At 55.4% G+C, this 13,796-nt stretch overlaps 1 protein-coding gene across 1 annotated transcript; it reads right to left on the bottom strand.

Moving 5' to 3' along the window:
* Nucleotides 1–227: 227 nt before the first annotated feature.
* Nucleotides 228–13,395, bottom strand: NMUR1 (neuromedin U receptor 1). The gene is made up of 3 exons (XM_050963825.1): nucleotides 13,359–13,395; nucleotides 9,446–10,349; nucleotides 228–1,008 (listed from the first exon to the last, which is right to left on the bottom strand). The coding sequence occupies exons 2-3, from the start codon at nucleotides 10,338–10,340 to the stop codon at nucleotides 608–610; spliced, it is 1,296 nt and encodes a 431-aa protein (XP_050819782.1). The 5' UTR covers nucleotides 10,341–10,349; nucleotides 13,359–13,395; the 3' UTR covers nucleotides 228–607.
* Nucleotides 13,396–13,796: the final 401 nt, after the last annotated feature.

Here is a 13,796-nt window from a genome sequence, read left to right as displayed (position 1 = left end):
GAGGGAAGAGGGGCAGGGGTGGGGAACCTGTTGCCCTGTGACTCAGGCGGCCGGCGGGCAGCGTTACTCTGTGACCAGGGCCCAACCCTCTGAATGACAGAGGCAGTTGCTCTGAAACCAGTGGCCACGTCTGAACCTCTGGGCTGAGCTGTTTCAGGCCCCGATGCCCTACACAGGGAAGAAGCTGGGATCAGTGGAGACAACCTGCCTCTCGCTAACCTCTCTCTTCTTGTCTGCGCCCCTTCTAGCACTAAGCCGGGCCGGTGCTGCCAGACGCACCAGACAACAACCTGCAGCCGGATGGCACCACCACCTGTGCCAAGCCGAGAGGCTGCAAAGGTATAACTCAGCCAGTGAAGAGTAAATGCCCCACCTCTCTGAACCCAAGTTCTGCCTTCGCTCGTACCCTGGTGCCACGGCGCAGCCCCTTGTGAGTTCAGCCTACAAGAGGTGGGAGTGGAGATAATGTCAGGGCAGTGCTAGCAGGTGGCACAGCAACGAGAGACGTAAGCGGGTGACTAGACACTGGACATGGCCTTCCCAACCCTCTCGCGGTCGTTGTGTCCCTCCAGGAGCCTGACTAGCGGGGAAGGCCCTGGCAATACCCTCAGGGGAAGGACGTCTCATGCTTAAGGGTGTCCTCCCCCTCCATGCCCATCTCCTCCTCCTTCACATTGGACAGGGGCAGTCCGTTGCCGGCGGGCAGGTGCTCACAAACCGTGCTGCGGGTGGTGACCCGGGTGACGCTGGGCGAGTACTTCCTGGAGCCCAGCCTTCTCAGGCGCCTGTGGCACATCACCTCCTTGAACATCTCCCGGAAGCGCGTGGACATCAGGTTGTAGAGGATAGGGTTGGCGGCTGAGCTCAGGTAGAAGAAAACCCCGGAGATGATGTGGACGTACTGGAACATGTGCAGCATCTGGCCCGTCCAGTGGACGACGAAGCTCCAGACGAGCCGGTCTGTGTGGAAGGGGGCCCAGCAGATCCCGAATACGACAACCAGCACGACTGGAAGGAAGCAGAGAAAATTCCTGACCATTGGAGGGGGTGTGTGTGTGCTGGTTCTGCGCTCTGGTCCCTGACAGTCGCTGATCTGATGGCCCAGGTTCCTTCCCGCCTCCTACTCTTTGCCTTCATTGCATTAGTTGCCATGTTCTCTCTATGCAGAAGGGGAAATATTGCTAGTGCACGACACTGTTAAAAGCATGCATCCTGCCCTCCTTAGTGCCTGGCTCACATAGGACAGTGAGGGTGGCTCCAGAAGTAGAAAGGTAGCTTGGGCTGTAGGTAACCGAGGTTCAGTTTCTGACTCTACCACAGAGGGATAACAACCTACTGATACTGCCAACTAACATTTACCTTGAGTGATAAAGGCCTGCGGTCAGGCCCACCTACAAGGGGGAGACAAAGGGGGAAATTGCCCAGGGGACCAGGTAATTTAAAAGGGCCCAGGGCCCCCAGCTGCTGTGGCAGATAGGAGCCCTGGGCCCTTTTAAATTGTCCAAGTGGGCTGCACTACTCCTAGGCGCGTGTGAAGCAGTACCGGCGGTGCTGAAGGCAGCCTGGCAGGCATGTGGAAGCCCTGGCCATGCCGGAGGAGTGCCCATTGACCATTCTGCCCTGGGGCCCAGAATTGCTGTTGCAGGTGTGCCTGTGGTGCTGCGAGTTGTGGGTTCTTTCCTTGCTGATGACCCGTTTCGGGGTGGGTGGTATGTACCTCTAAAGTGCCACCCTCGGGTAAACACCCATTTCTTTCATAGCCCTCAGGTGACTGATTTACTGCCTTCCTATTATGGTACTTACCGTAGCTGCCATCATACAGCCATGGGAAGGAAATGGGCCCTTACAGTAAATGAGACATAAACCTACAAAGGATTTAGTGGCTGCAGGATGGGAAGAGACACAACAGAAAAAGGCAGGAGGTTTTGGTTGGTTCTGGCTGGCAGGCGTGTCACTAGCACTAGTTTCTTCAGATATATTCTACTGATTTATCTGAATTAAGGGCAAGACACAAAAATAGGAGGGGATGGTTGGTAGTTAAAATGAAGCCCAAATACCACGTTGATGCGCATGAAAGATAGATTAGGGTGACCAGACAGCAAATGTGAAGAATCGGGACAGGAGGTGGGGGGTAATAGTAGCCTATAGAAAGAAAAAGACCCAAACATCAGGACTGTCCCTATAAAATCAGGACATCTGATCACCCTAAGATAGATAGATAGATAGATAGATTATAAGAATTTGAAGGCATGAGGTTGCTCATTGTGGTGAAAGGACGCTGATTTATGTCATGACATATCATTAGCTATCATGCCATGTCACACAGCAGTTCTTTGGTTTTGCATCCTAGTCACATGGTTTGTAACATTCCACAAGGCATGATGTGCTTTCAATAGAGTTTATAAAATCAATAGCATATCAAAAGTTAACAAAGGGTTAGCTGTTTTAATAACTGTTTAATCAACAGTCATAGAATCCTGAAAGTCAATAGACTGCTTGTAACCATCTATAACGTCCTACACCTGTCTGTGACGTGAAACACCTATTAACCCTTTGTAAACCATTTATAAATAGAACTCTAATATAAGTGTGACCCGGTTCTTTCCCAGCCTCCACCCTCCATAAGAAATATAAGAGACATAAGAACGGCCAAACTGGGCCAGACCAAAGGTCCATCTAGCCCAGTGTCCTGTCTACCGACAGTGGCCAGTGCCAGGTGCACCAGAGGGAATGAACAGAACAAGGCAATTTTCCAGTGATCCGTCCTCTGCCATGTAGTCCCAGCATCTGGCAATCTGTGTGATTCCCTGTAACTATCGCTCCCTTGTGCCCCTCTGATGTCTTGGACCTTCACCCAGTCTCAGCGGGTCTTTCTTTCCCTCCCTCGTCCGTTCTTTTTGCTTCGTTCTGCTCTCGTCCTCTCTCTGCTGCCCCTCCTCTCCAGCCAGCAGTTGCTAAGTGTGGTCACATTAACCGGCTTTGGCCCTTGTCCCCCTTCCGCTTGTTATCCTGTCTCCAGTGTTTGTTTCTCTGTCACCTTGCCCAAGCTCCTTGACAAACACAGCTCCTTTCCTTTCCCCCGCGACCCCAGAGCAGGCTGCGGCTGTTGCCCCAGGATACACACCCGGTAGAAATCAGGTGCCTGGTCTTGAAGGGTTTGTTTATCCTGCTTAAATACACGGTCCTGGCACAGACGGGAACGGAGCAGCCTCGTCGCTGCTTGCCACGCCCCAGAGTCTAGGCATGGATTCTCGGGCTGGTGACTGGAGCCAGACTGGCAGCCCTGAAGCCTTCCCAGCAGCAGCTATGGGGTCATGAGAAAACCTGGTTCCCACCTCTGCACCCTCCAGGCCTGCCCAGTTGCTGAACATGCTGGTTCCCCTCCACGGGGCAGGCAGCCTCCTACCTCCACTGCCCTGGCAGCTGGCAGCTCCTGCCCAGCTCCATGCCAGGATGTTCCCAGCCTCTCCTGCAGCCGTCAGGCACCTGATGCCGGTGTAAGGGGACTGTTGGCCCCTTACTAAACTCACTGGGGGGTTTCTGGTTGGGTAGCTCCCAGTGCCAAAAGAAAGGGGAAGGTCAATGAGAAATTAGAACCCTGAGACACAGTCCCTAGGAATAATGCTCCAGCTCAGTCTGATTGACAGGCCAGGCTAATCAGGGAGTCAGGAGGGTCCCACCCTCGTGAGCTGAAATCGCCTGGGTCAGACCGAGTGGGGCTGACTTAAGGGGAGAGCAGGGGCCCGAGCTGAGCTGGGGAGCAGGGCCCTGCCAGCCAGACAACCAGAGAAGCAGCCCAGGGAGTAGGTCAGTGCTGGGAGGAGAACTGCAGCAACCAGAGCCACAGGGGCCAGGAAAAGCAGCCCAGGGGGCTGGAGGCAGAGCAGCAGCTGTGCTAAGGCAGAGTGGGGCTGGAGCTGGAGCAGGAGCAGGAGCCACCCAGAGCCGGGTGCGGTGAGCAGCTGAGGAGAGTGAGGGGGACCCTGGGCAGCAGACCCAGTGCAGGGAGATGCCCCTAGTTAAGAGATCCTGTAGGCCAAACTTGGAGGGGGATCGTAACCCCGACGGGGGCTGATGCTGGGAAGAAGGGTCCTGCTGCCTAGAGCCTGGAGGTGTGTGGCCACTGCCAGAGAAGTGTCTGACCTGCAGCACCTCTGCAGCACAGCCAGGGCCTGGGCCCCGTGAGGGACAGACTGTGAACTGCCCTGACATCCCAGAGATGCTGATTGTGACATCCCTGGGCCACAGAGCGGGGTGACATGTTTCCTTTAACCTTTCCCATTTTTTCCTTGTTCATTTTTAATTAGTTGCTGTTTAATAACTTGTATTTGCTTTGAGCTGTATGCAGTGATCAATTGGTCTGGGAAGCATCCAGTGTGAAGAGAGCCCCCCGGAATGGGGACACCTTCGCCCCTGCCCTACATGACCATGACAAGGTTGGGGGTCGAGCCCCCCAGGAATCCTGGGCCCAGCCTTGTTGGGGTTACGAGGACAGGCAGAGGACAGGAGTGGAGTGGCAGGCATCCACCCAATACTGCCCAGGGAGCGCCAGGCTTCCTGAAAGGCTGAACTCAGGGTTAATAGGATTCTGCTGGTGTTTCACTTGGACGGATGTTTATTTTTCCAGCGACGCTCACGCCCCCGGCTGCATCTGAACGGGGTGGAGGGGAATCCGGAGTCGATTTGGAATGGGGCCTCTTTCTTTGAAACGCTCAGCCCTGAGAGAGGCCAGGGCCATGCCCAATTGGGGCCACCTGGGAAGCTTGGGTGGCACGCAGCAGATTGCAATGCCCTGCATACCAGGTAAACTCCTGGCTGCCTGGTTAACTGGGGGGCCGAGCAGGAGGCCAGAAAAGGGATTTCCGTCCTTACAGGAATTATGGATCCAGGGGACAGAAATGTCCCAGCTAACCAAAACATCAGTAAATCGGGATTTGTTTGTAGAAGGCCTCCATAGACCACACTACCCCGAATGATGATTTATGTTTCTAGTGCCCCTTTCCTCCCCAGCTGCATTACCAACGACACGCAGGCAGCACTGGAGACACCCAGATATTGCGGTGATGGGAGCTAGCTAGATTAGACAGAGTGAAATGCAGCTGTTTCTGGGGTGGAGTCCCACCATGGGGACACAGGAATTTCAAACCTAGCGCTCAGCCTGCTCCTCTGGTCGCCTCTGTTTGGATCAAGATGGAGCAACGCATTCTGGGACATGTCATCTCTGCGGACTGCACCTCGGCCTTAGAGATGGGCCAGGCCCAGGAAGTGTTGTAGGGAGCCCTGTGGGGCCACGTGCTCAACCAAATCGCTTCGGGGCAGCTGAGCTCACTGTGGCAGGGTGGCATGGGGGACCGGGCCCATGTCCGTTCCCCAAGTGCCGGCCTGCCAGGGTGCAGTGCTCCTGGGGAATTCTGCCCTTCAGATCTCAGTGCCCTCAAGCTGGGCTCCCCCCTTGGCTTCCCCCTCCCACTCCCATAACTCTCCTCACTCTGGCTAAGTGGAGTCACCCGGGGGTGTGGGCGGGATAACCCTTTGCAGAGAAGCCGCTGCAGGGCCATTGGTACCTGGGGGTCTCGCTCTCTCATCCAGCAGCAGAGCGGCTTTGGCACATCCACACACAGTATCTACCCCACAGCACTAATCCCCTAACAGAATCATGGAATCGTAGGGCTGGAAGGGACCGTGAGAGGTCGTCTAGTCCAGTCCCCTGCACTGAGGCAGGGCTAAGTATTATCTGAGACCATCCCTGACAGGTGTTTGTCCAACCTGCTCTTAAAAATCCCCAGTGATGGAGATTCCACAATCTCCCTAGGCAATTTATTCCAGTGCTTAACCACCCTGACAGTTAGGAAGTTTTTCAAATGTCTGAGCTAAACCTCCCTTGCTGCAATTTAAGCCCACTGCTTCTTGTCTTGTCCTCAGTGGTTAAGGAGAACAATTTATCATCCTCTTTATAACAATCTTTTACAAACTCGAAGCCTGTTATCATGTCCTCCCTCAGTCTTCTCTTCTCCAGACTAAACTAACCAGTTTTTGTTCAGTCTTTCCCTGCAGGCCATGTTTTCATTGCTCGCCTCCGGACTTTCTCCAATTTGTTACTTCTTTTCCAAAGGGTGGCACCCAGAGCTGGACACAATACTCCAGTTGAGGCCTTACTCGTGCTGAGTAGCGCGGAAGAATTACTTCTCAGTCTCACTACAACAAGCCTGCTAACGCAGCGCAGAAGAATGTCGCTTTTTTTGCAGCAGTGTCACATTGACCACTCTTATTTCGTCTGTGATCCACTATAACCCCCAAATCCTGTTCTGCAATGCTCCTTCCTCGGCCATCATTTCCCAGTTCATACATCTGCAATTCCTTCCTCAGCAGAGTACTTTGCATTTGCCCCTAATGAATGTCATCCTATTTATTTCAGACCATTTCTCCAGTGTGTCAAAATTGAGTTGAATCCTAATCCTATCCTCCAAAGTGCTTGCAACCCCTCCAGCTCCGCTGCTGGGATGAGGGGCTCTGGATTACTTCCAACCGCGACACAATGACCTTCTGAGCCAGTGTGGTGGCAATGTTTGTGGCGTCCCTGGGGACGGGACACCTTTGCAGCCAGGCAGCGTCACATCAAGCCAAGCCTGAGTTAAAACCTCAGGCATTGCAAGCAAGGTGAACAGCTGGGACAGCTGTTGCAGGAGGACACAAGGCCTTGTGCAGGCATGGGGAGCTTAGGAGCATCCCAGCCAATGCTTGTTTGCAATACTAGCCTGTCTCTGCATGGCAAGGCCAGAACAAAAGGGATTCACTCCCTGTCGGTTTGTTGATCTGCTTTCTGGGGAAGCAGGTTGTAGAAAGGACGTGAGGTCTGGTTAACATCTCTCCCTCTCTCTCTTGCCAGGGCCGCTCCAGGGCTGCTCTGCCACGTGGCTTTGCTTCTTGGCAAGCACGGGGCTTTTGCTCAGCCTAGAGCCAAAGCATTGCAGCCCCGGGGAGCACTGCAGGTCAGCAGACAGACACAAAGCCCTGGCTGGCTCGGCCTCCCAGTGAGCACCTTCCCTGGGAAACATTTCCTGCCCTGGATTGTGTCAGTGCCCGAGCGACACCCACCAGCCAGCCAAGGCCTCCCTGGAATCCCGCTGCGTTTATTAGCCAAATGAAGCAGCCCTCCATTAATGGAGCAATAACCATCCCAACCCTGGGCACCTCTCGGAGATTAATGAGCAGCTGGGAGCGCTGCTGGCTCAGATCTCTTATCTCCGTCCCGTTGCCAATTCCCAGCTGGTTCGTGCTACTGAGATAAAAGCCTCTTTCCCTAGTTGCTCCACCAAGCTGACACCAGCCAGGACCACTGCAGGGGACTCTCCTGGGATGGACCCAGTAGGCGGAGAACCCACACGCCCCCTTGTGGTCCCAGCCGTCCTCTCTCACACTGTGGTTGGAGGGATGCTGGATGTTGCTTGGGACTCACCCAGGTGTGCTAAGCATGCAGTGAGCCCTGGCCAGGCATGCGATGGCACCTGATTCCAGGACGCCGTTTCCACCTGGGCCAAGAGGGTGCAAAATGGCACCCGATCAGAACGGTAACATTTTACACCCATTTTCCCCAGCTGCAAAGGGGGACATGGGTGAGAATCAGGCTCAGGAGCTGGAACCCACTTTGGCCAGTCAGAACTCACCCTCTGCACATCTCGCTTTAAAATAACGACTACGCTGCAGATCTCCACTCAAGTGCGGCGCCAAAGGCGCGTTTCCAGAAACATAGTGCTGAGCTGCGGTTACCCACACCCTCTCCCTGCAATGCATCTGGCACTAAGGTACCACCAGTGCTCTGCAGCAAGGCATGGCCCAGTCACACCCCTGCGGCACAGCACACAGTGCCGCTTGGCCGCTAACACGGCACGGCCGCGAGATCCCGTAAAGGAAAGCTTGGGCATAACCCAGCCCATCAGTGCCACAGGACAGGGCTTGTAGCCTCTCTCTCTCTGTACAGCACCATGCACTCTGAGGCTCTTCCTAATTAATAGGATGTTCCCCTGGAACATGTGAGCACCACAATGCATTCTCATGCACGCAGGGCAACCAGATAGCAAGTGTGAAAGATTGGGATGGGGGTGGGGGGTAATAAGCAGACAGAGCCTCAATTATTGGGAATGTCCCTATAAAATTGGGACGTTGGGTCACCCTACACACATGCCCCCTCCCTGTACACCCAGCAACACACACCGCCGGCTAATGCAGCACTGCTTTGCTGTCCCCACGCACCCACCCGACCTGGAAAGGTGCATCGGAAGACACTTGTTGAGTGACATGCTGGAACAGCAAAGTCACACTGACGGCGCAACACCAGCACCGCACACATGAAGGCAACAACGCTGAGAGACATAAACACACACACACAGGCAAAGAGGTACACACATGCACACACGCACACACACAGAGGTACACACATGCGTGCACACACACAGAGGTACACACACAGACAGAGGTACACACGCATAAACATACACACAGAGGTATACACACACACACACAGAGGTACACATGCACACAAACATACACACAGAGGTACACACACACACACACAGAGGTATACATGCACACACACACAGGTATGCGCATGTGCATACCCACAGAGGTACACACGTGGACTCAGTGGTACACACAGACGTGCGCGCACACACACACAGAGGTGCGCGCGCGCACACACACACACACACACAGCCAAAGGGGTGCACTGGAATAAATGAGCGTGACTCCATTGACTTGGATGGGGGCTACATTGATTTCCACCCGCCGAGGATCTGGCCCAAGGCGCCTGGGTTCTGGCTGGGTTTGTTAGGAGCTCTGAGACACCGGCTGGCTGTGCTCATGGAGCGCTGCACTGCAAGGGGGAAACGCTAGGGTCCCAGTGAGCAGCGGCTGGGACTGGGGCACTGATGGGGGGCAATATGCCAAGACCTAAGAAGGAGCAAGGCCCATCCAGCATACTGGCCATCAGCAGGGCACCTGAGGATCCCTGGCTCAAATCCCTAGGTGCATTGCTCTCCACCTGTACCAGATGAAGGGGGCGGATCACCTCTCTGCAGGGGACTTTCTCCAATGCGTGTGCTCCTAGGGGCTTGCAGAGAGACTGCACGGAGCCTGACCTGTTTCAGTCTGGACTGCTCCAGGCCTTCCAGATCTGCAGTCCCCTGTGCAACGCCTTGGAGCTGGGCTGCATCCGCCCACCACCACTCTGCTGCGTGGTGCCCAGGTCCCCTTGGAGCTCTCGCTTGGTCCTGCCTGCCAGCAGCTGGGCTGCAGGACTCGGGTGGCCTGCCCTAGCCGCCCAGTGAAAAGGCAGGTTGGGGATACCTCTTCCCTGCACCACTGAGCTGCATCCTTCTGTGATGCAAGGGACCAGCCGCCGAGGTGAATCACGAGCTCTCCCCTGCCTCGCCCCCTCATCTCCACTTACACAGCATCTTAGTCACCTGCCTCCTCCTGATCTTCTGCTGCTGGACGCGGATGTTGTGGTAGTCGCAGTCCGCGCCCAATTTGGCCTCCAGGGTTTGCAGCATCTTCTCCTTCTTCAGCTGCAGCCCGATGAGCAGGTAAAGGATGCTGATGGTGCCCATGGGCAGGAAGAAGAAGAGGATGGTGGTGATCTGGATGATGAGGTTGTAAATCAGGCGGGGTTTCACCAGGGTGCAGATGGCCGAGTCCGGCACCACCCCCCTGCCTGGCACGTAGAGGGGCTGGATACCATGCAGGCTGGTGTTGGGGATGGAGCAGAGCACGGACAACACCCAGACCGTGACGATGACCCGCTTGGCGTGCTTCCTGGTCACCACGTACTTGGCCTTGAGCGGGTGGACCACGGCGATGTAGCGCTCCACACTCAGCGCCGTCACGTTGAGGATGGAGGCGAAGCAGACCGCCTCAAAGAGCAACGTCTTGAAGTAGCAGCCGCTGGCGCCCAGGAGGAAGGGGTAGTTGCTCCACATCTCATAGAGCTCCAGCGGCATCCCCAGCAGCAGCACCAGCAGGTCAGAGACGGCCAGGCTGAACAGGTAATAGTTTGTGGGCGTCCTCATGAACCGGTGGCGCACGATGACCAGGCAGGTCAGCGTGTTGCCGATGGCCCCCACCACAAAGATCAGCAGGTAGGTGGTGCAGACTGGGATGAAGAAGCTGGATCTCCGGGGGCCCAGGTATTTGTCCTGCAGCTGCTCCACCGTTAGGTTCAAGTCCTTGGGGTCAACATGGCTAAAGGTAGTGTCCTGCTGGCTTCGGTTGCACAGATCCTGGTAGTCCAGCCGTGCGGGGAGGTCTCTGTGGGGCAGGCTGGAGCAGTTGGCGGAGGGATACATGGCCTCCCGCTGCAAAGAGACTGGACTGGATTAGAGAGAAGCCTTAAAGCCACCCCCATCCCCAGCAGCGGCTCCTCAACTGTCCTCTCTTCACTGCCAGAGGTGCTCGGCTAGGCAGAGCCCAGCATGGGCCTTCATGTTGCAGGTGAACCGTGAGCGCTTTGGGGTCACTGTCCCAGGGTCAGGGACCGGACCAGGAGCTGTCTAGGATGCTGGCAAGTGGCCAGCCTGGGGTGGACTGAATGGCTGCCCCACGATGCCACGGGACTGCAGCGGGTTGAAATCCAACCTGGGCCAGCTCATGCTCCTCGGGAATGACGGGCCCAGGCCACGGCTAACACAGCCTGCCGTGCCCTGAGGGGGACCCCTCGCCAGGCTTGGCCAAGCCGTGCTGTCACCAGCTATCCATGCTGCGGGCCGGGGGAGAGCTGCTGTAAGGGGTTTGGGGGCATCTCATGCTGTGCCAGCTTTCCAAGCACCAGTGCAGCAGACGCATGTGAAAAATCACCGCTCTGCCGGGCACTGGGTGCATCCTCAGATGGCCTGCTGGTGCGGGGGAGGGGGGACTGCGCACAGTGCTGCTGGCTTGCTCATATGCCAAAATTTGGCCCTTGACCAGAATTTACAAAACCCTGGGGCCACATGCCAGGGAAAAGTCACTGGGTGACTAGGCTGGATGGGCCAGTCTGTATCATTGACAGCTTTCTGCACCAACCAGCTGGGGTTTTTAAAGCCTCCAGCCTTACCCAAACCTCCCAGTCCCTACGATCCTGTCCCCCCAAACCTCCCAGCTCCCTACGGCCCTGTCCCTCCAAACCCCACCCCTCAACAGTCCCCACTCGGTACAATCCAATCCATGGTTTCACTCCTTCCTCTCTGCTCCCCTCCTCATCCACTCCCCACAAAAGCCAGGCCTAGCAGAAGCTTCTGTCTAGCACAGATTTGCCTGTCCCGAGTATAACCAGATCTGTCTCCAGGAGACCCTGTGGCCTCCCGAACCATGTTATAAACAGACGTTCCCCTGCACACCCCGAGTCTGCGGTATTTCCCTAACTCCACACATGTGAAGAGCACCAAGAAGCCAGGCACAGCTCAGTCCCAGGGGGCTCTTTTTGCCTGGCTCAGGAAAATGCTACTTCAGTGGCTCCCATCTTGTAGAGTAGCCTTCCGTGGCTGCCAGGACTGTGTTATTCAGAGGCTCAGTGTCATCCGATTACCAGTCCCAGGGCTGCTCAGCTAGACTGGCACCGTCTCTTTCTAGCAAAGCTTTCTCGGCAGCCGTTAACACATGCCACTCGGCAGGGCCAGACAGGACGAGTCTCTCTCCTTGTGGATGTTCTCCGCCCCCAACACACAGGCGGAAAGTGAAGCCAGGATGCAATTTTACAGTCAACCCAGAAAAGCTCTGACCTATCACCCCAGTTCAAACTTCCCTAGCTGGGCGACGGGGATACAGGGACGGCCATAAAATCATCCTGGGGGAAATGGTTCTTCATCCTAGTGCTCTCAGGTCCAGGGGACAATTTACACTGGGTGCTAGATTAAATGCAAAACCCTTCGTGGGACAGGGACCAGGGCTTGGGCTTTGCCATCTTAACAAACAGGCTGGGAAAAAAAAAATCTCTTGTGCTTTCAACTTCACTTCCATGTCCTTTCAGATCCTCCCTGAAAGCCTCTGCCGATTAGCTCGCCTTTCCCTTCGCCCTCCTTCTGCTCTGTTAGTCACCTGGGGATGCAGATGGGGAGAGAAGACACCACTTTGCATTGTGCTAGTCACGGCCAGGACTTCCAAGGGGTATTTCCCTCCCGTCTACGACACCTGTTTGCAGCGGAGAAATACATCCTTGACTCCTTTAGCTCTGTGAGAGGCTTACTGCCGCCCTGAGGTGCAGCGCATGCTAAAGATGCTCTAAAAAAAATAATCAAATGGCTTTGAAAGAGACCCACAGGCAAGAAGCAACCCAAGGGGACGCTGACACAGCCACCAGTGCTGCTGGTGGGGGAATGAATCAAGTTCTGATTTTTTATTTGTGCTCGGTGATGGAACAAACATAAATAACTCCGCTTCTGTCCTGAAGTGCTGACACAGTCTAATAGACTCTGGAAGGCAAATCGCCTTGCAAGGGAGATGCCACCTCTTAAGTGACAGAGGCAGAGGTTTCTCTTCTCCTGCTTGGCACACGGACTCTTGGCCAGGACGGGGCCACCCCTTCAGGTGCAAACCTCACTCCCTGCCCCCCCAAACCATCTCTGGCACAGAGAGCATTGGCCAGGCAGTCTGTATATGCAGCGCTAAACCCACACGCTGCTCACAGCCAGCTCAAAGCTGCAGGCAAAGTCCATATAACAGCCAGGGGAAGTTTACGCTGAGACTGGTCCCTAAATACTTAACAGGATTCTGATAAAACGGGCACATCCAATAATAATCTTACGCTCACTCGCCTGCTTCCCAGAGTCTGTCTACAGAACGTACATCCGGTGTCTGTCTAGCTGTCCATCTCTCTGTCTGTCCATATACCAATCCCATCTATCACTCCTGTACACATCCAGCATCTGTCTGTTTATCCGATATCTGTCTATCCAGCCAGCCAGCCACCTGCCCTGGAATCTGCAGCCATCCATTCACACCTGCATAGTGTCTGCCCCTCGGGGCTGTGGTTTCAGAGTTTTATCACATTTCCTCCACACCTGATATAGAATCGGTTCCAGCCGTACTGCCCCGGCCCATCGGCCCCCCTTGCCTCGCTCCTCTCCATGCAGCTCGCTAAAGCAAGAGCAGGATTTTACCCCCGAAGCTGCTCTATTTTCAAATGTTGCCCCCTCTCTTAGGAACACACCCGTCACCCTCCGAACTGTCTGCTTTTTCCAAGCCGTGGGAATCCACTTTTTCTCTCCCACCTAGCGACTTGGAGTGGGGCGATCAGGGTTCCCAGACACCCAACGCTACATTCATTTTCCAGAACCACCATAACAAAAAAGCAAAATCCAGATTTCGTTCTGGCAGAGGGGGACGCTCACCTTGCTACGCAGCCCAGCTGGAGAAAGAATTCCCCGCTCTTCCAGCCCTGCTCATTTTCCCTCGGAGAGTTTGGAGGAGGCGAAGAGGAGACGGTTAAAGTCTTCACTCCATCTCAGCAGTGGGGCGTGTGCGTGCGAGCGTGTGACAGACTGGAGGGAAAAAGCATCAATGAATGGGGAGGCTGCCTGCCTCGGGGTGGGGGGGGCCAAGTGGGGGCTGGAGGGGGGGCTGCCTGAAGCTGCTGGCTTTTCAAGCACCACCAGGGGGCATTGCAGTCTAGCAGGACCTCCCCGTCTCTAATCACAGCTGCAGAGCTGATTCTGGGGAAGGGGTTTTGTGCATGGGGCCTTGTGTTGCAGCCAGTGCCATGGCAGGCCCCCCCTTTGAACCACGCAGGAGGCCAGTTAGCAGTGGAGGCAGCAGGGCTGGGCAGAGTG

This window comes from Gopherus flavomarginatus, chromosome 8, assembly GCF_025201925.1.
Source record: "Gopherus flavomarginatus isolate rGopFla2 chromosome 8, rGopFla2.mat.asm, whole genome shotgun sequence".
Lineage (NCBI taxonomy): Eukaryota > Metazoa > Chordata > Testudines > Testudinidae > Gopherus > Gopherus flavomarginatus.
The sequence above is the reverse complement of the archived record's forward strand: the minus strand, read 5'-3'. Positions and strand labels throughout refer to the sequence as shown.